The sequence below is a fragment of the Dama dama genome, chromosome 12 (genome assembly GCF_033118175.1).
Source record: "Dama dama isolate Ldn47 chromosome 12, ASM3311817v1, whole genome shotgun sequence".
NCBI lineage: Eukaryota > Metazoa > Chordata > Mammalia > Artiodactyla > Cervidae > Dama > Dama dama.
In genome coordinates, this window is record NC_083692.1 from 49129659 (window position 1) to 49156770 (window position 27112).

Genomic DNA, 27112 nt, shown 5'->3' on the forward strand with positions numbered 1-27112 from the left:
TTTAATTTTGTAAATAACTAGATTAAAATGATATGAGAAGACAGGTAAAAGAAAATAGAAATGGTTAGAGGAAAGAAGAAAGCCAGAGGGAAGTCAGAAGGAGTAGAGACAAGAAGATCCCTTCTCAGAAGTGTTGATAAACCCACCTGGTGGCATCTATAGTAGAATTTAATAGTATACACTGAAAACATAAGAAGTTGAAGCAGACAGGCAAACGAGAGAAAATCAATTTAGTCATTACTATGAATGAAATTGGCAGATATGATCAATAAGGTGATAAGTCAGTTACTGCCACTATTAGCCTTAGTATCGAAGTGGCACGTCTCCCAATCTCTCTTAGGAGGCATATATATATTGGAAAAAAAAAAAGACTGGTGTTATTGTGAACTAGTAAAGGAAAGCCAGTCTCCGATGTTGCTCATTATCTGAAAATTTAGCATGATATACTTAACTAATCTTGTGTTTTTTAAGTATTTGAAAAATTTGTACTGGGTGAAAATATAGTAAAACAGTATCAAATTAGACTAAATGTCTGAATTACAGTGTAATTTTATTCTTAAGGAAATAACTATCTTGTTATTCTTACTTTTAATTAGGTATATTAGCTGTAAGTATTCTAATGAATTAGTACCATTTAAACACCAAAATCAGATTGATTATATTCTTTGCAGCCAAAGATAGAGAAGCTCTATACAGTGAGCAAAAACAAGACCAGGAGCTGACTGTGGCTCAGATCGTGAACTATTTATTGCCAAATTCAGACTTAAATTGAAGAAAGTAGGGGAAACCTCTAGACCATTCAGGTATGACCTAAATCAAATCCCTTATGGTTATACAGTGGAAATAAGAAATAGATTTATGGGACTAGATCTGATAGAGTGCCTGACAAACTATGGACGGAGGTTCGAGACACTGTACAGGAGACAGGGATCAAGACCATCCCCATGGAAAAGAAATGCAAAAAGGCAAAATGGTTGTCTGAGGAGGCCTTTAAATAGCTGTGAAGAGAAGCCAAAAGCAAAGGAGAAAAGGAAAGATATTCCTATTTGAATGCAGAGTTCCAAAGAATAGCAAGGAGAGATAAGAAAGCCTTCCTCAGCGATCAATGCAAAGAAATAGAGGAAAACAACAGAATGGGAAAGACTAGAGATCTCTTCAAGAAAATTAGAGATACCAAGGGAACATTTCATGCAAAGATGGGTTCGATAAAGGACAGAAATGGTATGGACCTAACAGAATCAGAAGATGTTAAGAAGCGGTGGCAAGAATACACAGAAGAACTGTACAAAAAAGACCTTCACGACCCAGATAATCACGATGGTGTGATCACTCAGCTAGAGCCAGACATCCTGGAATGTGAAGTCAAGTGGGCTTTAGAAAGAATCACCACAAACAAAGCTAGTGGAGGTGATGGCATCCCAGTGGAGCTGTTTCAAATCCTGAAAGATGACGCTGTGAAAGTGCTGCACTCAATATGCCAGCAAATTTGGAAAACTCAGCAGTGGCCACAGGACTGGAAAAGGTCGGTTTTCATTCCAATCCCACAGAAAGGCAATGCCAAAGAGTGCTCAGATTACCACACAGTTGTACTCATCTCACACACTAGTAAAGTAATACTCAAAATTCTCCAAGCCAGGCTTCAGCAATACGTGAACCGTGAACTTCCAGATGTTCAAGCTGGCTTTAGAAGAGGCAGAGGAACCAGAGATCAAATTGCCAACATCCTCTGGATCATCAAAAAAAGAAGAGAGTTCCAGAAAAACATCTATTTCTGCTTTATTGACTATGCCAACACCTTTGACTGTGTGGATCACAATAAACTGTGGAAAATTCTGAAGGAGATGGGAATACCAGACCACCTAATCTGCCTCTTGAGAAACCTGTATGCAGGTCAGGAAGCAAGAGTTAGAACTGGACATGGAACAACAGACTGGTTCCAAATAGGAAAAGGAGTATGTCAAGGCTGTATATTGTCACCCTACTTATTTAACTTATATGCAGAGTACATCATGAGAAATGCTGGGCTGGAAGAAGCACAAGCTGGAATCAAAATTGCCAGGAGAAATATCAATAACCTCAGATATGCTGATGACACCACCCTTATGGCAGAAAGTGAAGAGGAATTAAAAATCCTCTTGATGAAAGGGAAAGAGGAGAGTGAAAAAGTTGGCTTAAAGCTCAACATTCAGAAAACTAAGATCATGGCATCTGGTCCCATCACTTCATAGGAAATAGATGGGGAAACAGTGCAAACAGTGTCAGACTTTATTTTTGGGGGCTCCAAAATAACTGCAGATGGTGATTGCAGCCATGAAATTAAAAGATGTTTACTCCTTGGAAGGAAAGTTATGACCAACCTAGCATATTAAAGCAGAGACATTACTTTGCCAACAAAGGTCCGTCTAGTCAAAGCTATGGTTTTTCCAGTGGTCATGTTGGACTGTAAAGAAAGCCGAGCACCGAAAAATTGATGCTTTTGAACTATTGTGTTGGAGAGGACTCTTGAGAGTCCCTTGGACTGCAAGGAAATCGAACCAGTCCATCCTAAAGGAGATCAGTCCTGGGTGTTCATTGGAAGGACTGATGCTGAAGCTGAAACTCCAATATTTTGGCCACCTCATGCAAAGAGGTACTCTTTGGAAAAGACCTTGATTGGGGGAGGGATTGGGGGCAGGAGGAGAAGGGGACAACAGAGGATGAGATGGCTGGATGGCATCACTGACTCGATGGACATGGGTTTGAGTAAAGTCCGGGAGCTGGTGATGGACAGGGAGGCCTGGCGTGCTGCGATTCATGGGGTCGCAAAGAGTCGGACACAACTGAGCGACTGAAGTGACTGAAATTTCCTTGTCATTTTCATTTAATTGTGCTGTGCTTAGTCACTGCATTGTGTCCAACCCCCATGGACTGCTGCCTTCCATGTTCCTCTGTCCATGGGAATTCTCCAGGCAAGAATACTGGAGTAAGTTACCATGTCCTCAGGGATTTCTCAACCCAGGGATCGAACCCAGGTCTCCCACATTGCAGGCGGATTCTTTACCATCTAAGCCAACAGGGACGCCCAGGAATACTGGAGTGGGTAGACTATCCCTTCTCCAGGGGATCTTCCCAACCCAGGAATCGAACCAGGGTCCACATTGCAAGTGGATTCTTTACCAGCTGAGCTACCAGGGAAGCCCTTCATTTAATACCAGGTTTAGAATACACATACACACATCAGAGAAAAGGTTTTCTCTGATAATAGATCTCATAACAATTTGATTGTGTACTTGATGAAGTTGCTGTTTTGTGTGTTATTACCATATTGCATGAAGAATAACCTTACGCAGTAGCATCATGGTCATGGAGTGAGATGCTTCCACTTAGAAGCATTCAGAACTCATACTAACTGAACAGTCGGTTCACCCCTCATACTCACTTTAGGGTGCATGCTTTTTTTTAGTAGAGTGAAAGAAGGGTTTCTGCTTTCTTTTTTATGAGTTCACATAATTTGGTTAGAAAATATATGTACGATTTGAGTAAATTATGATATCTAGACGTGTGAGAAGCTTTAAAAATCCTGCTTTTAGTTATTTAAAAAAGTTGCTTTGCCTTTGTACATGTTCTGCGAACTGATGAATGAGTGCTCCCTCAGGGATCATTCCTTAGCAGTATATTGGAATTACTCAGAGGCCTTGCTAGTTAGGCACCCGATGAAGGAGTAGATAGCTTTACTTACTGATTGTTAAAAGCAAGGAGATTGACAGACATGCAAAAATGAGTAATGGGTCTTTTTATAAAAGTGCCATGAGAAGGGAGGGTAATGTATTTAGAATTAAATTCCTCTGATCTTCATAGTAGTAAAGGCTAATCTAGAAAAGTTTCTTTAAATACATCTTTGAAATGTTAACATATGGATGGAAAATATAGTGATTCTAAAGCTGCAGTTGTGGGATATTTATAGACAGATACAATTTTTAAAATTCTTTCTTAAACTAAGAAAGAGTTGGTTGGCTTTGTCAGAAATATTTTAAATTCTTCGTCAACTAAAAATTTCTAAAGTTAAAACTGGGGGATCATTCAGAATCCAAGGAAAACTTGCTGTGTTCTTTCTCTAAGCTAGTCATTTAATATTGAAATCTTTGTTAAGAGAACCATGCTTAGTTTTCAGAAGCCCATTTATCGTTAAAAAGTCATGTCTGAAAGTTAGTTTTTCTTTATCAAATATATTCAGAGTAGTTATACCTACCTCTATATCTGATGGTGATGCCTTTCTGTTTTTCAAAGGAAGTCCTGACATTTCAGCTGCTGAAAACACTGCAAGAAAAACTGGATAGGTCAGAAAACAGGGGCCTTATTGTCCGTTGGTATTATGTAGAAATAAAAATTTCTTATTTTGCCATTTCTTTGTTGGAATATTAAATGGTACCTCTGGTCCTCTAGCCCTGTAACCACCATGGGCTTTGAGGATCTAGGAACTGAAGAAGGGGGTGATGGGTTTGTTTATAACTAATACTTTTATATTCAGTTTCTAATTCTGGGTAGCTTCATTGCTGCAGAACAAATCACAGATTCTCTAAATAAGACTTAATGCTGCCTCTGATACTTTTTCTCTGGTTGAACCTCAGGTTGAAGTTGGATTTCAGGCTGTCACCCTAAAGATTTTTATCTCTGGGGAAATGATTTTATTGTTTTTAGTATTTTCAGTCTTGCACCCAGGCCATTCAGATGCCCTCTTTAGTTTACTGGAATGGAGTTACACAGTTTTTCTCTAGATTTTTTTCTACCCATTTTGTTACAATGAATAATAATTCTTAACTGTAATTGACAAGTTATTATCATAAACTCCATCTTACAGGAGGACACTCAACTACTGGTCCTAATGGTATAACAATTTGCTACTAGATTTGTTGGGGTCTCTATTCTCATTCTTTGTAGGAATTGAGTTAACATTACAATAGATTGCTGCAGTTTATTACCACCTTGGGCAAGTGGAATGTTCTGCAGGAGGAATGAATGCCTGTATTTGATATTCACTTACTAAAGGACCTTCTCTTTTCTATTTTGTTTGCTTTTTCCCCTATCACAATCCGTATGTTTAAAAAGTTCTCAAAAGCTTTTATGACTGCCTCCATTATTTTGAGCACCACTAACCAAATTGAGTGATTAGGAATTTTTTTGTTTGTTTTTCCATTTTCCTGGCTATATTCCTTTATCACCTATGAATTATTATTCAGATAAATACACTCTTTGTTTTGCATGGCTTCAGCTTATCATTGAGCTACTCAAGTCACAGTTCCAGAGAGGAACAGTTATTTCTAGAGAGACAGCAAGGAACAGTTATTTCTAGAGAGACAGCATTGCATGGTGGTTTCTGGAGTCAGACTGCCTGGATTTAAATTCCTTACCTGCTACTTGCTGTTGTATATCAGGTGAAATGTTAAATTTTCAGTGCCTTTTTCCTTATGTATGGCTTGGGAATAATAGTTCATAGGTTGTAAGTATATTTAGTAAAGCCTGTAACTCAAGTTTTGGCATATAGGATCATTAAATGTATGCTGATGCTATTATTAATGCTGGCATAGAAACCTTAAATTATAAATTGAATGAAGAATTGATTATTCCTAGAAGGAATCATTCACTGATCCTTCAGCTATGGCTTATTTACTTTCACCTTTAAGGAAATAAATCTAGGTCAGTGGTTCAGCACCCATATGAACCAATTAGCAAAGAATTACATTATTTTGGGACTTCCAGTGGTTAAGACTCTGAGCTTCCACTGCAGGAGGTATGGGAACAAGCCCTGGTCAGGGAACTAATAAGATCCAGCATGCCACACAGCAAAAGGGCAGGAAACAAAAAACATTGTTTCACTGTTATACTTTTAATCCGGACTTCCTCTTAAAAATGAGTGACTTTACTCAGAAATAAATCCACGCGCATGTAGGCACCTTATCTTTGACAAAGGAGGCAAGAATATACAGTGGAGAAAAACCTCTTCAATAAGTGTTGTTGGGAAAACTGGACAGCTATTATATATATGTAAAGAATGAAATTAGATTACTTCCTAACACCATACACAAAAATAAACTCAGAATGGATTAAAGACTTAAATGTATTAGGTTCAGAATGACAGAATGGCTGTCATCAAAAAATCTACAAACAGGAATTGCTGGAAAGGATGTAAAAAAAGGGAACCCTCCTGTATTGTTGGTGGGAATGTAAATTGATACAGCCTTTGTGGAAAAGAGAATGGAGATTCCTTAAAAAACCTAGGAATAAATCTGTCATATGACCCAGCAATCCCACTACCGGGCATATACTCTACTGCTGCTACTAAGTCGCTTCAGTCATGTCCGACTCGGTGTGACCCCACAGACGGCAGCCTACCAGGCTCCTCCGTCCCTGGGATTCTCCAGGTAAAAACACTGGAGTGGGTTGCCATTTCCTTCTCCAGTGCATGAAAGTGAACAGTGAAAGTGAAGTCACTCAGTCGTGTCTGACTCTTTGTGACCCCATGGACTGCAGCCTACCAGGCTCCTCCATCCATGGGATTTTCCAGGCAAGAGAACTGGAATTGGTTGCCATTGCCTTCTCTGATATACTCTGAGAAAGCCACAATTCTAAAAGACACATTTACCCCAGTGTTCATTGCAGAAACACTTACAGTAGCCAGGACATGGAAGCAACCTAGATGTCCATTCATCTGTCCACCAACAGATGAGTGGATAAAGAAGTTGTATGTTTATATAATGGAATATTACTCAGCCATGAAAAGGAACGAATTTGTATCAGTTCTTGAGAGTTGGATGAACCTAGACCCTATGGAGTGAAGTCAGTCAGAAAGAGAAAGAAAAGTATTGTATATTAACACATATATTTGGAATCTAGAAAAATGGTTCTGATGAACCTAGTGGAAAATGGACTTGTGGACACAGTAGGAAAAGGTGAGGGTGGGATAAATTGAGAAAGTAACATTGACATATATACATTATCATGTGGAAAGCAGATAGATAGTGGGAAGTTGCTAAATAATACAGGGAGCCCAACCTAGTGCTCTCTGATGACCTAGAAGGGCGGAATGGGGAAGGGGAGGTAGGCTCAAAAGGGAAGGGGGATATATGTAGATAGATAGATAGATATAGATATATAGTAAGGACTGATTAGCCTTGTTATGGCAGAAACCATCGCAAAATTGTAAAGCAGTTTTCTGCTAATTAAAAACAAAAAAATGAGTGGCTTTAGTCACAGGAGTGGGAAGAGGTAGTGTACATGACACATGGTCCATATCACCATGGATCATTACATAATCCAAAAGTATTGTCCTAAGTATTCTACTAGGATATGCAGTATTGATTTAATCATGAACTATGAATTATTATGTCTGTGAGTCAGATTCTAAAAATCAGCATCAGCTAGCACCGTTGTCATGGCAGTAAGAGCCTACACAAAGCTGGGCATCAAGACATGATACTGGCAACTAAAATATCTTACTTCTGTCAAATTTGCTGTATCAACACCTGGATATAGTTTTATAGAAACTTCACATGAACTAAAGAACCTAATGCAGATTAATTCATTTAACAAATATGTCTTGAACATTTATCGAGGTAAAAGACTGCCTTTGTACCCAGGTCAGACTATTTCAGATAAGAATGTAGCTACGTAAGGGTTAAGCGAACTAATAAGGAAATGTAGTGGTCTTTACTTTGCCTTTTGCCACCTGGAAAGTACATCACAAATTAGATACAGTTTATAAGTGAATTTTGGAAGCTTTCTTTCAGAAGTTTGGGGCTGTCTATGGAGAACTTTGTGATACTGTAATAGGAAACATTTCCCCCTAAACAACAGTACATTTGTTTTCTAGATAATAGTTTGGTAATATCTAGTAAATTTAAAGTTGTACATACTCTGTAACCCAATAATCTTATTCCTAGGTTTTAACCCCTAAAAAATTTCACATAAGTTCTCCTACTTCTGTGTGTGTGTATGTGTGTGAATCATTCAGTTGTGTCCAACTCTTTGTGATCCCATGGACTGTAGCCCGCCAGACTCCTCTATCGCATCGGGTTCTCCAGGCAAGAACACTGGAGTGGGTCGCCATGCCCTCCTCCAGAGGATCTTCCCAACCCAGGGATCAACCTCAGTCCCCTGCATTGCAGGCAGATTCTACCATTTGAGCCACCAGGGAATAGAGAAAACTATGAAAAAAAATTGGATTTATTTGGAAAGAGGATTAGATAGGGATAAATGAAGAAAAAGAGGTCAAACGGTGCATATGACTAGCAAAGTTGCTGTAACTGATAATTGCAGATTGGCTCACTGGAGTGGGGTTGTGCCTTTCCGTTCTCCAGGGGATCTTCTGGTCTCAGGAACTGAACCCAGGTCTCCTACATTGCAGGCAGATTCTTTACGGTCTGAGACCCCCAGGAAGCCCCATCCTTGTATAGACATATTACTAAAATGTTTATAGCAGCCTTGCTTGTTAATAGTGGAAAATGGGAAGCAAATTAAATGTTATCAAAGGGGGCCTGGATAGATAAATTGTGGTAATTTTATAAATAGGATATTAATATATTAGGGCTTCCCCTGTGGCTTCCCTTTACTAGCTTGTGAGCTGGTAAAGAATCTGCCTGCAGAGCAGGAGACCTGGGTTCAATCCCTGGGTTGGGAAGATCCCCTGGAGAAGGGAAAGGCTACCCACTCCAGTATTCTGACCTGGAGAATTCCATGAACTGTATAGTCCATGGGGTTGCAGAGAATCGGACACGCCTGAGAGACTTTGGCTTTCAAAATGTGTATACCAGTGCTACACTTTTCCAACATATCAGTCTTACATATTGACTGTTAAATAAGTATAGGAAAAAGTATACCATTTGGATACATTTTAAAACATGGGAAGTGGTGCTCCGGGAACATGCGTATTTAACAAAAGTATTAACTAATGCATGAGAATGATTTTTAAAAGAACAGGTATAGTGTTTACTTCTGAGAATTTGGAAGAATTACATAGAGTTTTAAATAATGACAGTTTTATTTCTTGAGTTGTGGATACATACATGACTATGTATTACATACACCTCTCTATGTTTGAACTATTTTAGAAACATTTAAAAATTGGAAGAAAATGTGTCAAAATGTTGTTGGCATTTCACTCTAGGTAAAAAGGGAGTCTCTTTTCTTCTTCTTAGTGGATGCTGTTTGTTTACATTTTCATTTTTTTATAATGAGAGTATCTTATTTCAGTCATTAAAAAAGAAGCTATATTTTTAGGAAAAATAAATGAATTTCATGCAAATCTTAGAAAATAATAGGCAAGTAAGATTACATTATAGTTTTCTAGTTTTTTTTTCTTACAAAGAAGTTAATATTGTTGTACATATACCAGTAATATATTATCAGTTCAGTTCAGTAGCTCAGTGGTGTCCGACTTTTTGCAACCCCATGGACTGCAGCATGCTAGGCCTCCCTGTCCATCACCAACTCCCGGAGTTTACCCAAACCAAAGTCCATTGAATCGGTGATGCCATCTAACCATCTCATCCTCTGTCGGCCCCTTCTCCTCCCGCCTTCAATCTTTCCCAGCATCAGGGTCTTTTCAAATGAGTCAGCTCTTCACATCAGGTGGCCAAAGTATTAGAGTTTCAGCATGAGCATTAGTCCTTCCAATGAATATTCTGGACTGATCCCCTTTAGGAAAGACTGATTGGATCTCCTTGTAGTCCAAGGGGCTTCTCCAACACCACAGTTCAAAAGCATCAATTCTTCAGCGCTCAGCTTTCTTGATACTCCAACTCTCACATCCATACATGACTACTGGAAAAACCATAGCCTTAACTAGATGGACCTTTGTTGGCAAAGTAATGTCTCTGCTTTTTAATATGCTGTCTAGGTTGGTCATAACCTTCCTTTCAAGGAGCAAGCGTCTTTTAATTTCATGGCTGCACTCAATATCTCCAGTGATTTTGGAGCCGAAAAATATAAAGTCAGCCACTGTTCCCACTGTTTTCCCCATCTATTTGGCATGAAGTGATGGGACCGGATGCCATGATCTTAGTTTTCTGAATGTTGAGCTTTAAGCCAACTTGTTCACTTTCCTCTTTCACTTTTAAAGAGACTCTTTAGTTCTTCTTCACTTTCTGCCATCAGGGTGGTGTCATCTGCATATCTGAGGTTATTGATATTTCTCCCAGAAATCTTGATTCCAGCTTTTCTTCTTCCAGCCCAGCGTTTCTCATGATGTACTCTGCATGTAAGTTAAATAAGCAGGGTGACAACATACAGCCATGATGTAATCCTTTTCCTATTTGGAACCAGTCTGTTGTTCATGTCCAGTTCTAACTGTTGCTTCCTGACCTGCATACAAATTTCTCAAGAGGCAGGTCAGGTGGTCTGGTATTTTCCATCTCTTTTGGAATTTTCTACAGTTTGTGGTGATCCACACAGTCAAAGGCTTCGGTATAGTCAGTAAAGCAGAAATAGATGTTTTTCTGGAACTCTCTTGCTTTTTCGATGATCCAACGGATGTTGATAGTTTCATCTCTGGTTCCTCTGCCTTTTCTAAATCCAGCTTAAACATCTGGAAATTAATGGTTCACATACTGTTGAAGCCTGGCTTAAGAGAATTTTGAGCATTACTTTGCTAGCGTGTGAGATGAGTGCAATTGTGTGGTAGTTTGAGCGTTCTTTGGCATTGCCTTTCTTTGGGATTGGAATGAAAACTGACCTTTTCCAGTCCTATGGCCACTGCTGAGTTTTCCAAATATGCTGGCATATTGAGTGCAGCACTTTCACAGCATCATCTCAGGATTTGAAACTGGAATTCCATCACCTCCACTAGCTTTGTTTGTAGTGATGCTTCCTAAGGCCGACTTGACTTCACATTCCAGGATGTCTGGCTCTAGCTGAGTGATCACACTATCATGATTATCTGGGTTGTGAAGATCTATTTTGTACAGTTCTCCTGTGTTTTCTTACCACCTCTTCTTAATATCTTCTGCCACTCTTAGGTCCATACCATTTCTGTCCTTTATTGAGCCCATCTTTGCATGAAATGTTCCCTTGGTATCTCTAATTTTCTTGAAGAGATCTCTAGTCTTTCCCATTCTATTGTTTTCCTCTCTTTCTTTGCAGTGATCTCTGAGGAAGGATTTCTTATCTTTGCTTGCTATTCTTTAGAACTCTGCATTCAGATGAGATTCTCTTTCCTTTTCTCCTTTGCTTTTCACTTCTCTTCTTTTCACAGCTGTTTGTAAGTCCTCCTCAGACAGCCATTTTGCTTTTTTGCATGTCTTTTTCTTGGAGATGGTCTTGCTCCCTGTCTGCTGTACAGTGTCTCAAACCTCCGTCCATAGTTTGTCAGGCACTCTGTCTATCAGATCTAGTCCCTTAATTCTATTTGTCGCTTCCACTGTATAATCATAAGGGATTTGATTTAAGTCATACCTGAATGGTCTAGTGGCTTTCTCTACTTTCTTCAATTTCAGTCTGAATTTGGAAATAAGGAGTTCATGATCTGAGCCACAGTCAGCTCCCTCTTGTTTTTGCTGACTCTGTAGAACTTCTCCATCTTTGGCTGCAAAGAATATAATCAGTCTGATTTCGGTGTTGGCCATCTGGTGGTGTTCATGTGTAGGGTCTTCTATTGTGTTGTTAGAAGAGGGTGTTTGCTATGACCATTGCATTCTCTTGGCAAAACTCTGTTAGCCTTTGCCCTGCTTCATTCTGTACTCCCAAGACCAAATTTGCCTGTTACTCCAGGTGTTTCTTGACTTCCGACTTTTGCATTCAAGTCCCTATAATGAAAAGGACATCTTTCTTGAGTGTTAGTTCTAGGTCTTGTAGGTCTTAATAGGACCGTTGAACTTCAGCTTCTTCAGCATTACTGGTCGGGGCATAGCCTTGGATTACTGTGATATTGAATGGTTTGCCTTGGACACGAACAGAGATCATTCTGTTGTTTTTGATATTACATCCAAGTACTACATTTTGAACTCCTTTGCTTACTCTGATGGCTACTCCATTTCTTCTAAGAGACCCTGATTTCTCCAGGCCAGAATATGGAGTCGGTTGCCTTTCCCTTCTCCAGGGAATCTTCCCAGCCCAGGAATCAAACCAAGGTCTCCTGTTTTGGTAGGTAGATTCTTTACCAGCCAAGCGGCCAGGGAAGCCCAATAGTATATTACTATACTATATGTCATTTAACTTTTGTTGTTATTTTTTCCACCTGATATTTTAAAATAAATTTTTAACATATAGGACAGGTGGTTTAGAAATTATTTTAAAATAGGCTATTGTATTGAATATAAGAACATTGTGTTGCTCAATGACTGGTGTGATGCCTTTTCTACAGTTAGTTGTTGTTTCTTAATGCATGAATTTTAATAAATTTACTTTATTCCTAGGTTTGATATATTTGAATTGATTTCATGAACATCAGCAAGTATTTTTACATATTTATTGACAAGTTATGTGTTCAGTCTTTGACATGCAATAGCAAAAGGTAAAAAGTTTAAAATATGTAAATTATGAGAATTTTTTGCATCTGAACGTCATTTTTTCTTTCTATTATCTAATTTTCCCTGGTTATGTAGCTTGTGGATGGGGTGGAGGAATTATTGTTTAAAAATCTGAGCTCTCCCAGACTGAATGAGGTGCTTCTGGTGTAGAGGATTTTACTATGTACTAATCCCTATGACTTACAAGATAATATAAACTAGTTCTTCTCTGACTTTAATTTTCATATTAATTTGCATATGAATCTCCTAAAGATCTCAAAGTACATGTTCTCATTTTTTAGGTCTAGGATACACTCAGACAAGTGTAAAATCAGTATGTTTGTCTATGAGTAATCTATTTCTGCTTTATTGACTATGCCAAAGACTTTGACTGTGTGGATCACAGTAAACTGTGGAAAATTCTAAAGGAGATGGGTATACCAGGCCACCTGACCTGCCTCTTGAGAAACCTATATGCAGGTCAGGAAGCAACAGTTAGAACTGGACATGGAACAACAGACTGGTTCCAAATAGGAAAAGGAGTATGTCAAGCCTGTATGTTGTCACCCTGCTTATTTAACTTATATGCAGAGTACATCATGAGAAATGCTGGGCTGGAAGAAGCACAAGCTGGAATCAAGATTGCCAGGAGAAATATCAATAACTTCAGATATGCAGATGACACCACCCTTATGGCAGAAAGTGAAGAGGAATTAAAAAGCCTCTTGATGAAAGTGAAAGAGGAGTGAGAAAGTTGGCTTAAAGCTCAACATTCAGAAAACTAAGATCATGGCATCTGGTCCCATCACCTCATGGGAAATAGATGGGGACACAGTGGCTGACTTTTATTTTTTTGGGTTCTCCAAAACCACTGCAGATGGTGATTGCAGCCATGAAATTAAAAGATGCTTAGTCCTTGGAAGGAAGGTTATGACCAACCTAGACAGCATATTAAAAAGCAGAGACGTTACTTTGCCAACAGAAGCCCGTCTAGTGAAGGCTATGGTTTTTCCGGTGGTCATGTATGGATGTGAGAGTTGGACTATCAAAAAGCTGAGCGCCGAAAAATTGATGCTTTTGAACTGTGGTATTGGAGAAGACTCTTGAGAGTTCCTTGGACTGCAAGGAGAGCCAACCAGTCCATCCTAAAGGAGATCAGTCCTGGGTGTTCATTGGAAGGACTGATGGTGAAGCTGAAACTCTAATACTTTGGCCATCTGATGCGAAGAGTTGACTCATTGGGAAAGACCCTGATCCTGGGAGAGACTGGGAGCAGGAGGAGAAGGGGACGACAGAGGATGAGATGGCTGAATGGCTTCACCGACTCGATGGACGTGAGTTTGAGTAAACTCTGGGAGTTGGTGATGGACAGGGAGGCCTGGCGTGCTGCTACTCATGGAATCACAAAGAGTCACACAACTGAGTGACTGAACTGAACTGAAGCTAAACTGAAAGGTTTCACCAGTTTTGTCCACCTGCTTCTTGGAACCACCAGTCTTTTCTCTGTACCTATGAGTTCCAGTTGTTTGTTTAAAATTCCACTTATCAGTGAAATCATTAGATATTTGTCTTTCTCTTACTTCAGTTAGCATAATGCCCTCAAGATCCATCTGTATTGTGGGAAATGGCAAGATTTCGTTCCTATTTATGACTGAATAGTATTCCATTGTATATATGTACATTTTCTTTATCCATCGATCCATGGACACTTAGATTTCCTCTGTATCTTGGCTATTCTGTATCATGCTGCAGTGAATATGGGGATGCATGTATCTTTTCACATTAGTGTTTTGATTTCCTTCAGATAGATACCCTGAAGTGGAATTGTAGGATCATGTTAGGTTTGCTACTTTGCTGGTGGCTCACGTGGTAAATCTCCCTGCAGTGTAGGAGAGCCAGGTTTGATCCCTAGGTCTGTAAGACCCCTAGGAGAAGGGCATGGCAACCCGCTCCAGTGTCCATTCTCTGGGCAAGTGGATTCTTGCCCAGAGAATCCTCTGTCCCCTCACAGGTAGAGTGACCTGGTGAGCTAGTCTGTGGGATCGCAGACTGAGCAGCTAACATTTTCATTCTTTTTCATGTTAATTTTAAGGGTTTTGAGGAACCTCCATGCTGTTTTCTATAGTGGCTACACCAGTTTACAGACCCACCACAAGTGCACAGGGTTTTTCCCACATCCTTGCCAACACTTGTTATTTCTTGTCTTTTTCTTAACTGCCATTCTAACTGGTGTAAGATGATACCTCTTTTGGTTTGTATTTCCCCAGCAATTACTGATATTGAGCACCTTTTCATGTACCTGTTAGCCATCTGTATTCTTTCAGATTCTCTGCCCGCTTTTCATTGGATTGCTTGTTTTTTGTCTTTATGTTTTTACTGTTGTATGAACTCCTTGTATTAACCTCATATTAGAAGATACATAATGTGCAGATATTTTCCCCCACTTTATAGGTTGCTTTTTCATTTTGTTAACAGTTTTCTTTGCTGTATGCAGAAATTTTTTAGTTTAATGTAGTTCTACTTGTCTATTTTTACTTTTGTTGCCTTTGCTTTTAGTATCAAACCCCCCAAACTATCACCAAAACCAATGTCAAGGAACTTACCACCTCTGCTTTCATCCAAGAGTTTTATGGTCTCGGTTCTTATGTTCAAGTCTTTAATCCATTTTGAGTCAATTTAGTAAACCTTTATATGTGTAAAGTTAGGATGTTAGTTAAGGAATTATCTAACAGATTTTCTTAAACATTTTATGTATGCTGCATTATATTTTATAGTTTAATTTTTAAGGTAGTTAATTTCATAAAATATATTTAGGTTTTTATTATTATATACAGCAAACAAAATTGCTCTGCCAGATTACTTTAAACCATTGTCAAAAGCTTCTTCTCTCTTCTTGCCTTTTTGTTGATTGTTAACACACCATTCTTGATCCAGCATCAGTTCACAGACTATGCTTTGAGAAGGACTGTCAGAGACGATCAGAAATTTATTAGAAAGGAAGGAGTTGTTAAAGAATCCGTGTGATTTTAAATAATGTGATTTAAAACACGTTCAGTATTGTTTTGTAACCACTCCTATGAATTCTAATTAGAAGACTTATAAAAACATTAGAGTGAAAAATTTTAATTGCATACAGGTTTTAAGTTACATGGGAAAGCAGTTTTTTTCTTTTGCCTCATTACTTATTTTTCTCCTTTAAAAATACATGAAATTTTAAAAAAATCTATGTATAATATGAATATGATCTATTAATAAAGCTTTTGCAGCCAAGTATAAAGTCAGTATGTTTGTTTAGGAATAAACTGAACTCATAAGATTTCCTCAAAATTTTATGTATGATGCACTATATTTCATAGTATAATTTTTTAAGATAATTTTCTAATCGATTTCACTTTTCTTTTCACTATTTAAAATTTTTTGCTTAGTGGAACATCAGTTCCTAAACTAGAACTTACTAGCCTTAGTAAGTTTTGCCAGTTAATGGGAAGAAGGCAAAAATCTAGACATTAGAAACAATCAACAGAATTTTTTTTTCCCATTTATTTTTATTAGTTGGAGGCTAATTAATTTACAATATTGTAGTGGTTTTTGTCATACATTGACATGAATCAGCCATGGATTTACATGTATCCCCTGTCCCGATCCCCCCTCCCACCTCCCTCTCCACCCGATTCCTCTGGGTCTTCCCAGTGCAACAGGCCCGAGCACTTGTCTCATGCATCCAGCCTGGGCTGGTGATCTGTTTCACCCTAGATATTATACATGTTTTGATGCTGTTCTCTTGAAATATCACACCCTCGCCTTCTCCCACAGAGTCCAAAATTCTATTCTGTACATCTGTATCTCTTTTTCTGTCCTGCAATATAGGATTATTGTTACCATCTTTCTAAATTCCATATATATGTGTTAGTATGCTGTAATGTTCTTAATCTTTCTGGCTTACTTCACTCTGTATAATGGGCTCCAGTTTCATCCATCTCATTAGAACTGATTCAAATGAATTCTTTTTAACGGCTGAGTAATATTCCATGGTGTATATGTACCACAGCTTCCTTATCCATTCGTCTGCTGATGGGCATCTAGGTTGCTTCCATGTCCTGGCTATTATAAACAAGAATTTTATTTCTTGTCTGAACTGTGTCTGTAGTTTTGGGGAGAACCAGATAATACTTGGTGCTAAATTTTATTTTTTTTAATTAAGTGTTGTTTTCTGTGTTCTTACAAGCATCAGTTCTTCTGGCACTGCTTATTTATAAACTTACAAACTAAAGTAGCGTAAATGGGCTAATATTTTTTAAATAAAATAGTTTATTTTACTTCTTTTTGTACTTGTAGTAGAAGAATGTTTTCACTTTTTATGTATTATATGTCAATGAATTTCTGATTCTGATGTAGTCATTGTTTGAGGAATTGACATTCAAAACCTATAAGGGGAGATGATAGAGAATTCCAAAGACATACTCTGCTTGTAAGTTTTTATTGAAACATAAAGATAATATAGAATTCAACAATCTAGAAATGGAGATCTAGAATACAGAAATAGTCTGCCAGGATTAAGTCCGATTGTTTCTAACATAACATTAGCAGTTACTTGGATAAATTTGTGAACATGAATGGCTTAACTTAGAACGGAACTTGAGTGAACTTTTTTCAGTCATCCTTTGTGATCTTATCTTCAGAAGTATTTTTATGTCATTGTTTTTAAGCAGTATTTCATGTATTCATCATATTTTCTGAGGATCCTTTCCACCTCTGTAAGATTTTGGTTCTTCTTATCCTCCCACCCGTGATAGTTCAAGACTTGCTCTTCAGTCTGAGGTTTTGGTTATTCTGTGAAACCACTTCTTAGCATTCATAAAGAAAAAGTTACCTGGACAGATTATTCATCCTCCAGGAAAACCTTAAGCTCTTAGTTTGCATGTGAAGTTCTGTGCTGGTCTCTTTTGCAGTGATAAAAAGGAATAAAACTTTGTTGGCTTTTAGGAACTCATGGATCTGGATGACAAAACCCAAATCTATCAAGAAATTTTATTATTAACACCTGATTTATTTAAGAATAGTAGAACCTTAATGTATTGATTATTACGTAGCTTTTTCAGAGGTAGATCTGATTGATTAACTGAGAGCATTGTTCATTTTTCCTTCATTGATTAAATGAACAGATTTCATTAGTCACATACTACGTGTTTGTTAATGTCCCTGTCACTAGTGATAGGATAATAAGTGATATAGAAACAGTTCCTACTTTCAGGTAACAAACAATTGTGATCAGATCAACTCACTTGTGTTTTTCATAGATACATTTAACTGAAAGAGACACTTTAAAGGATTTGTTTAAAAACTATAACTTTATATACGTAAACATTTATTTCCTTGTCTGTCATAGGAGTAAGTCAAGAAATACAATAAGTACACTTTTTTTCTCTTTTATATTTCATATGTTCTTATTTTTATTTCTGCTTTTACATTTCTTTGGAGTGTGACCACTCATTTATATCGCCTCATCCTGAGCTTTCTCTGGTGTCTTATGACTTTTGGCAGACTATACTAGTTTTGGCCACTTAGAGCTATAGGATTTCAATACTTGGTATGAAATCTTGTGGCTCTTTGAATACCAAAAATCTGTGGTTATTTGTTCAGTCCAGTTAGATAAGCTAGCACCTTATCAACTTTCTTTCTGCTAGTTATTGGGTGTTCTATGGAAAAACTAATTGAACCTTTATGACATCTGAAGCCCTGCAGCATTTTAAAGATTTAGCAACTGAACCCTCTCATCCATCTGTCATTATTGAGCACTTGCTGTGTATGTGACAGACATTGTTCTGGGGTGTAATTGTGAGAAAAAGAGACATGGTGCCTGCCCTTTCAGAATCTGTGAGACATAACCGTCTCTAACTGAGATGGTGATAACAATGGCTAGCATATATTGTGTTGCACGTAGAAAAACTCATTTAATCTTTATAATAACCTGTGAGATAAATATATTATTATTATCCCTATTTTACAGATAAAGAAGCTGAGGCAAGAAATGTTACTTTGTTTCAAGTCACACAGCTGGTATGTGGCAAAGATGAAATGCAGGCCTGTTAGTCTGGCTCCAAGAATTCCATGTTTATCCACTATACCTATACTGTGCAATTATAACATATTTATGGTATAATTTAAATGGATGATTAAATAGATAAATTCAGTAAGTGTAAGCAGTGATATGATGGAAATGCTTGCCGCTTTGGGAGCCGAAAATGAGTTCGTCCAGTTTGGTTAGGGTCAGGAAAAGCTTTTCTGAGAAAGTCAGTCTTTATTGAAAGAACCTTTCTCCCGATCCCTTTTTATCTATTGAAAATAATATTTTAAAAGGGAATTAGACAGTGGTTTTCATACAAAGAAATAGCCACATGGTTTAGAAAAAACCTTTCTTGGGAGAGTTCCCTGGTGAATATGCCATATTTACTGGTTGAGTGAAATAAAATTTTTAAAAGAGCTATTTAAAACATTAGGCAGCAAAAAAAGTTCTTGTATTTTTGAGGAGACAGAGGAGAGGAGATCAGTATTGTGTAAATAGCACTAGCTGCTTTGTTTTTTAATTATTTTGTTCATTTATTTATGGCTGTGCTGGGTCTTTGTTGCCGTGTGGGCTTTTCTCTAGTTGTGGCATGCAGGGCCTACTCTCTAGTTGTGATGCTTGGACTTCTTATTGTGGTAGCTTCTCTTGTTGCAGAGCATAGGCTCTGGGGTTCATGGGCTTCAGTAGTGGTGGCGCATGGGCTCACTAGTTGTAGCTCCTGGGCTCTAGAGCACAGGCTCAATAGTTGTGGCACATGGGCTTACTTTGCTCTGTGGCATGTGGGATCTTCCCGGATTGGGGGTTGAACCCATGTCTGCTGCATTAGCTGGTGGATTCTTCCCTACTGAGTCAGCAGGGAAGCCCTGTTTTGTTTCTGATAGAACAAAAGATTGGTTTGTTTATGTGCTGTTTAAATTAGTTTAAAAAGGATAGCAGCTTTAATTGATTGTTGTCGTATTGTGGCAAGGATTAAAGTTTCTGAGTTCTGTACCATAAAATGAACATAGAGAAAAGTGTGCAATATTTTGTAGGATATACTTCATAATATTAAACCTTTTATGAAGTGTTATGCATTCATAGATGGGAATATTTAAAAACTGAAAATTAAATTGTATTTAGATATTAAATACAGAATGAACAGTTTTTGTAAACTGTATCAACCGATTTTATCAGTGATTTATCTTTTGAGTGCTTTCCATTTTTATTGTAAGGCAGAAACAGTTTTTTAAGGGTGTGTTGGGAAATATTTATGTGGTTAGTAGCATTCTTTGGCTAAAGAGCTACTATGATAGATGAATCTGATAGTTCTGCTTGGTCCTCCATAATGTAGTGTTTATCATCTGATGTATGAAAATCTCATTTTTATTAATGAGATTGTTATTTGTTTTCATGGTAAAACCATTTCCCAGAATTTAGGATCATAATTAGGAGCTCCAGGTGATCAGGTATGGCCCTCTTTTATTACCACAGTGATGCTCTGTCAGTTAAAAATTTGCATCATGAAAGTTCTGTATTTAATGATCTTACTGGTTTACTTTATATTCCGAAATTGAAAAAGCATTCATTGTTCAGTACCACTTGACTGATCTCCCTGGACTCCATTTTAACAGTTCCTTGTTTAGCTTTTGTTCCTTTCTTGTTACTCCAACCTTTCCTTTCCTGCTGGGCAATCACTTTCTGCTCATTTTCTCCTGCCCTTTGATGTTCTGGCTCTTCTACTTCCTTCCTTGCTTTTCTATCAACTCCATTCAGCATTATACCTCTTGCCCTTCCTCCTAATAGACATCCATTCTTTTTGCTTAACTATATGTGGTACTTAAGGGGTCTGCTGTTTAAACTCTTGGTCAACCAGCTCATTTCTTTCATTAAAGCTCAATTTGACATCTGTCTTCTACTGAAAACTAAATGGATGAGTACTTAACTACATGTATAAAAATATTATGCTACTCTAATTGCTTTAGATTTTTATGTTAACTTTGATCAGTCAGTTCAGTCACTCAGTCGTGTCCGAATCTTTGCGACCCCATGAATTGCAGCACGCCAGGCCTCCCTGTCCATCACCAACTCCCAGAGTTTACTCAAACTCATGTCAATCAAGTCGGTGATGCCATCCAGCCATCTCATCCTCTGCTGTCCGCTTCTCCTTCTGCCCCCAATCCCTCCCAGGATCAGGGTCTTTTCCAATGAGTCAACTCTTCACATCAGGTGGCCAAAATATTGGAGTTTCAGCTTCACCATCAGTCTTTCCAATGAACACCCGGGACTGATCTCCTTTAGGATGGACTGGCTGGATCTCCTTGCAGTCCAAGGGACTCTCAAGAGTCTTCTCCAACACCACAGTTCAAAAGCATCAATTTTTCAGTGCTCAGCTTTCTTTACAGTCCAACTCTCACATCCATACATGACCACTGGAAAAACCATAGCCTTGACTAGGCGGGCTTTTGTTGGCAAAGTAATATCTCTGCTTTTTAATATGCTGTCTAGGTTCGTCATAACTTTCCTTCCAAGGAGTAAGCATCTTTTAATTTCATGGCTATAATCACCATCTGCAGTGATTTTGGAGCCCCAAAAAATAAAGTCAGCCACTGTTTCCACTGTTTCCCCATCTATTTCCTATGAAGTGATGGGACCAGATGCCATGATCTTAGTTTTCTGAATGTTGAGCTTTAAGCCAACTTTCTCACTCTCCTCTTTCACTTTCTTCAAGAGGCTTTTTAATTCCTCTTCACTTTCTGCCATAAGGGTGGTGTCATCTGCATATCTGAGGTTATTGATATTTCTCCTGGCAATCTTGATTCCAGCTTGTGCTTCTTCCAGCCCAGCATTTCTCATGATGTACTCTGCATATAAGTTAAATAAGCAGGGTGACAATATACAGGCTTGACGTACTCCTTTTCCTATTTGGAACCAGTCAGTTGTTCCATGTCCAGTTCTAACTGTTGCTTCCTGACCTGCATATAGGTTTCTCAAGAGCTGGGTCAGGTGGTCTGGTATTCCCATCTCTTTCAGAATTGTCCACAGTTTGTTATGATCCACACAGTCAAAGGTGTTGGCATAGTCAATAAAGCAGAAATAGATGTTTTTCTGGAACTCTCTTGCTTTTTCGATGATTCAACGGATGTTGGCAATTTGGTCTCGGGTTCCTCTGCCTTTTCTAAAACCAGCGTGAAAATTTGGAAGTTCACAGTTCATGTATTGCTGAAGCCTAGCTTGGAGAATTTTGAGCATTACTTTACTAGCGTGTGAGATGAGTGCAATTGTGCAGTAGTTTGAGCAGTAGTTAGTACTTAGTAGGTACTAAGTAGTACTAAGTAGTAGTAGTTAGTAGTTAGTTTGTGTGGTAGTTAACTTTGATATTTCCCCCTAATTTTTACTTACCTGGAAACTTACGGTGTTTTAATGTAGTTCTGATTGGTGGGGTTGGGGTAGGGGGAACTCAGCTATCACCTTTGTAGACTTGAATTTTTCCTTTCTATATATGATAAAGATCTTTATTTCTAGATTGTCTAGATTTTTGCTGCTAGAAGTGTGGTGCATGGATAAGTAAGCATAACCATCACCAATTGGTTATAAATGCAGAATCAAATTGGAAGAGTGAAAAATTGGCTTAAAATTCAACATTCAAAAAAAGAAGATCATGGCATCTGGTCCCATCACTTCATGGCAGATAGTGGCAGAAACAGTGGAAACAGTGACAGACTTTATTTTCTTGGGCTCCAGAATCACTGCAGATGGTGACTGCAGCCATGAAATTAAAAAGACACTTGCTCCTTGGAAGAAAAACTATGACAAGCCTAGACAGTATATTAAAAAGCAGAGACATTACTTTGCCGACAAAGGTCCATCTAGTCAAAGCTATGATTTTTCCAGTAGTCATGTATGCATGTAAGAGTTGGACCATAAAGAAAGCTGAGCACTGAAGAACTGATGCTTTTGAACTGTGGTGTTGGAGAACTCTTGAGAGTCCCTTGGACTGCAAGGGGATTCAGCCAGTCCATCCTAAAGGAAATCAGTTCTGAATATTCTTTGGAAGGACTGATGCTGAAGCTGAAACTCGAATACTTTGGCCACCTGATGTGAAGAATTGACTCATTGGAAAAAACCCTGATGCTGGAAAAGATTGAAGGCAAGAGGAGAAGGGGCTGACAGAGGATGAAATGGTTGGATGGCATCACCAACTCTATGGACATGAGGTTGAGCAAGCTCCAAGAGTTGGCAATGGACAAGGAAGCCTGGTGTGCTGCAGTCCATCGGGTTGCAAAGAGTTGGACACAGCTGAGCAACTGAAATGAACTGAACTAGTCGGTGGATATGGACATTGAGGTTTGCAAAGCACTGTTATAGGTATTACCCAGCTAGTTGACACAGTTAACATGCTGACTGAGAAATACCTATGTTCATTTTCTGGAACTGATCTTATTTAAGTGTTTGTAAATTGTAACTTTTCATCCTGGTTTCCTAAAAGTTATTTTCTGGATGGGTATCACTTCCACTATGAGGAAGCAATGATAAGAATAGTCTCAAACAGTAGCCAGTCCCAGTTTTTTAAGTAAGGTCCTGGCATACATTCCTGGAGGAGGAAATGGCAACCCACTCCAGTGTTCTTGCCTCCAGAATTCCATGGACAGAGGAGCCTGGCAGGCTGTAGTCCATGAGGTTGCAGAGTCTAACACAAGTGAGTGGCTATCATTTGGCATACATAGATCTAAAACTGACAAACATTTAAAGTCCAGTTCCATTGTTCCATCTTCCATCATCACTTTGCATCTACGGATGAAGATTCCTTTCTTGTAGGCTGTGGCTTTTCAAAAATTTTATGCACTAAGATGAACCTTTGAGGTGTAAAAAAAGAATACTCAAATTTCTATCAAATTTTTATCTTATATGAATGAAATTATGACTTACTGAAATTTGAAATGACTTACATCACATTTCACTATTTACACTATTAACACTGTGGTTAATAGTGTATGTTTATGAGTAAGCAGATACTGAGGGCCCATATTCGAATCTTGTTTGTATGTGATGACACAGGTTTATAGATCCTCTGTGGGTATAATATGACAATCTCAGATTTTATTAGTGGGCTAAGATATAATCTTGTGTAACTTCTGTACTGTTCCCTGCTATATGTGGGTGCACTTGGATAATAGATAGTACTTACTGTTATTTGTTTATGGTTGATAGAAAAATAAGTGTTGTGTTTTCTGAACATATATTAATAGGGGCTTAGGGTCTTTGCTTAACTGCATTATATGTGATGTATAAAGTTAATGTGTATACAGTCATTTGATGATACCCTGAAACTTAGATTATTTATATCCTTGTACTTTAGAGTTTTAAAATTTTTAAATGTTTTTATTTTTATAGTCAAGAAGGGGAAAAGTTCTTTTTATTATACTTCAAGAATGAAAACTGAGAATATACAAAATTAATCTTTTAGTATCCTTTAACGTTGAAATGAAGTGTGAGCAGCATGGATGACCTACAAGTGCATTTCTTTTGGCATTTTTCAAGAGTAATAGTTATTTAATGATGATAAGCAACATTTCAGTGAGTTTTTTGTAAGCTTCATTGTCTTATTTGACTCTATACCTAAGAATGACAGTGGGAGGGAGTGGCAGAGGAAAACACTGAGATAAATGTGAGGTAGTAGGATGTCACTTAGCACTTCAAGAGTGTTTAATTTTAAGCAACAGAAGTAAACTCCAAGGAGTGGCCTTAGCCAGGAGCCTTCTGTTTTGTATGTAGCTCCTGCTGCATGTGACTATGACAGACAGGACTCTGGTTGTGGTTACCAGAGGACACCTTTGTAGTCATAACCAAGTTGTAAATGTCACCAGTATTCTTTTTGAATGTCTGTCACATGTGTATCAGTGATTCTAAAGTAGATAAAAATCAAACAAAGATTCATTTGGGAGTTAGCACTCCCAGCAGATTAGTTTTAAACAGAATAGCAGAAGGAGTTGTGACATGCATCCATAAGCAATTGTAATGATTTGACAGTTATTTAATCCTCAATTCCTAGCCCTTTGGTTGAACTGACAGCATCCCTGCAAAGATAGTGAGGCCTGTTTCAGCCCCATTAATGTCTTCTTAAATGTTAGCCTGCAGTCTGGGTAATGATAAATGTTCAGTGATTGATGATTTTATAGTTCCAGGGGATTCTGGGTGGCTTCTGTGAGCCAAGGCAGTGAGTTTTTGTTCTTGTTTGGGCCTCTTGTAAGATTTTCTTATCTTTACTAAAATCACTTTAAGTTGACAAAAGGGTAGGATAGGTACCACCTACACTTTAAGTAGGGTTCAAAACCTCTATAGAAAGTATGATTTTGGAGGTGATGCTGTACTTAGTATGTATAAGAATCTGAGAACCAGAACAGTTATTTAATCCACTGAGCTTTTGTAACACTTACTTTATTTGTAAACTTTGGTATCTTTTAGGCTCCTTTGCTTTTAAAAAGCATGTTTTAAGTTATTAGGATAAATTTAGTAACAACCATTGTGAAATAATAGCACTAACTTTATTGTTTTCATGGTGTTTGCAGTTTCATTTTTTAGATTCTTAAGAATTTAAATTAACTATCTTTGTGTTTTCTATTTTACATGTCTCAGTTTGTATAAGAGTATGCATGGCTCAGTATATGTAGTTATTATACTAGTATTAAAAGGAATATAAGCAGGTCTTCTTTTACTAAACATTTCTTTGCCATTTAGGAAAGGATTCATTTCTAGTATATTGATTTTCGATTACTTTTAACATCTTAAGTAAATCTTATAATTGCCCAACCCTTTATTGATAGGGTATGGAGGCAGAGAAAGGAGGATAAATGTTTTTAAGTTTATTATAACTCATAAGTATACGTTCTTAGTTCGTCCATTTAGAATTTTACTTTTTGGGATATAAAGAGATCATAGGGCTAATTTTCTTTAAAATGTATAAAGAAACTTTTTGACTTTAAAATCTTAAAAAGAATAAAAGCAGCACTTCCGTTTAGTTTTTCAAGTAATGAACCAGAAACTCGGTTAGGAATGACCATTTGTAAGTCTGTATATTAATTAGATGAGTGTCATTATGCTCAATTAGCAGGACTGCCAAATAATCTTTTTAATACTCCGGTCTTTTTTTTTTTTTTTTTTTCCCCTCTAGGGTTTTACAGACAGCCCTCATTACAGTGATCACTTGAATGACAGTCGTTTAGGGGCCCACGAAGGCTTGTCCCCAACACCTTTCATGAACTCAAATCTAATGGGTAAGTTGGTAATTCTCTGCAAGTAGTCTTCATAAAGCCTCTTGGATCAGAGACATTTTTTTATCTCCTTGTCCAGGAAGGATACATAAGTATCTAAAAGAAACTTCCTCAGTATCTAGGAGCATCTGGGCTTTCTTTGTTCAGCCAAGTTTGGGGGGCAAGCGTTCAGAAATGTGGGTCCTTCTCTTAGAGCTTTATTGTCATTGCTATCAATAAAGGGAGCAGCAGCGTTTTAACTGTCCGTGTTGGCAGTGTCTGTGACACCAAGCTTTATATGTTTTCTACCTTCTGGGCAGAGAAGCATTTCAAAGACATTTGTTTTTAATTTACTATTTGTCTTAACAGTTACATGTATGTGGTAAATAAAAATATGACAGAGCAGTGATTTTAGGCAAATTTTATTCATGTTGGACAGTATTTCTTTAGACAGTTTGATAAAAACTTAATAGTACATTTAAATATTGCAGCATTTGTTTTAAGCACTTTGGTTCATATTGGGGATTTAAAAAATTTTTTCTGTAGTAAGTTTGCATTTTGAACATTACTCACCGCCTAAAACTGATTATTTTTGGCATAACCTTTAAGGTTAACCATTCTCTGTATTTCCCCCTACTCCCTGCAAACCTGCCCTCCCTTCCTCTCACTCCCTCCGCTCTCTCTTTCTTGTATCAAAGTTTATAACTATTCAGTCTGAAATGAGAAGCCCTCAATTTTTTCCCCTGAGTTTGGATGCCACTCTTTTTTTAAGTGATACTTTTACCTTTCTGCAGAACCTGATTCAAAAGAATCTGTTTTACGACATTATTTTTTCCATCTTGTTTATGCTGGGGCTAAGCACATTACAGAAGCTTTATTTAATCTGTCTTACTGGTTGTCAGTGGCGTCATGTTAATATGGAAGTTTTGTGTAATTGACATTGATTTCATTACTTATTCTATTTCTTAAGGACATGACCTATATTGTGATCTTAGAATTGTCCTTTTAAGACATAGCCATGGTAATCTAAGTGGATTACCCAAATCCAAAATCCTGGTGGTCGGCAATTTCTTTATAAATGGTTTTATTTTGCACAGTCTTTGTTTATTTCCCTTATCCTCCATAAAGTATGGTGGAGACAGATTCTGATGTGGATTTTGCCTAAGGCAGTTACCATTTTAAAGCCAGAGTCATTGAGTATGACACAAGACTAAAATCAGTGATAAAAATTGTATTTAGAATGACAATTTGTTTCAACCTTAGATGAAATTGAGAATCCTGGTATTAAATATATTATCATCTAGGTAAAAATCAGAATTAAATACAGAACAAAATAATTATCCTTG

At 37.7% G+C, this 27112-nt stretch overlaps 1 protein-coding gene across 7 annotated transcripts in view; it reads left to right on the plus strand.

Moving 5' to 3' along the window:
• The window catches only part of TCF12 (transcription factor 12), a 390963-nt gene that overhangs the window by 170461 nt on the left and 193390 nt on the right, over nucleotides 1-27112 (plus strand). For all 7 annotated transcript variants that reach the window (XM_061157234.1, XM_061157240.1, XM_061157232.1 and 4 more), the window contains one exon: nucleotides 25688-25790. In XM_061157234.1, the coding sequence (XP_061013217.1) occupies nucleotides 25688-25790 (103 nt within the window). The remainder of the gene's footprint in view (nucleotides 1-25687; nucleotides 25791-27112) is intronic.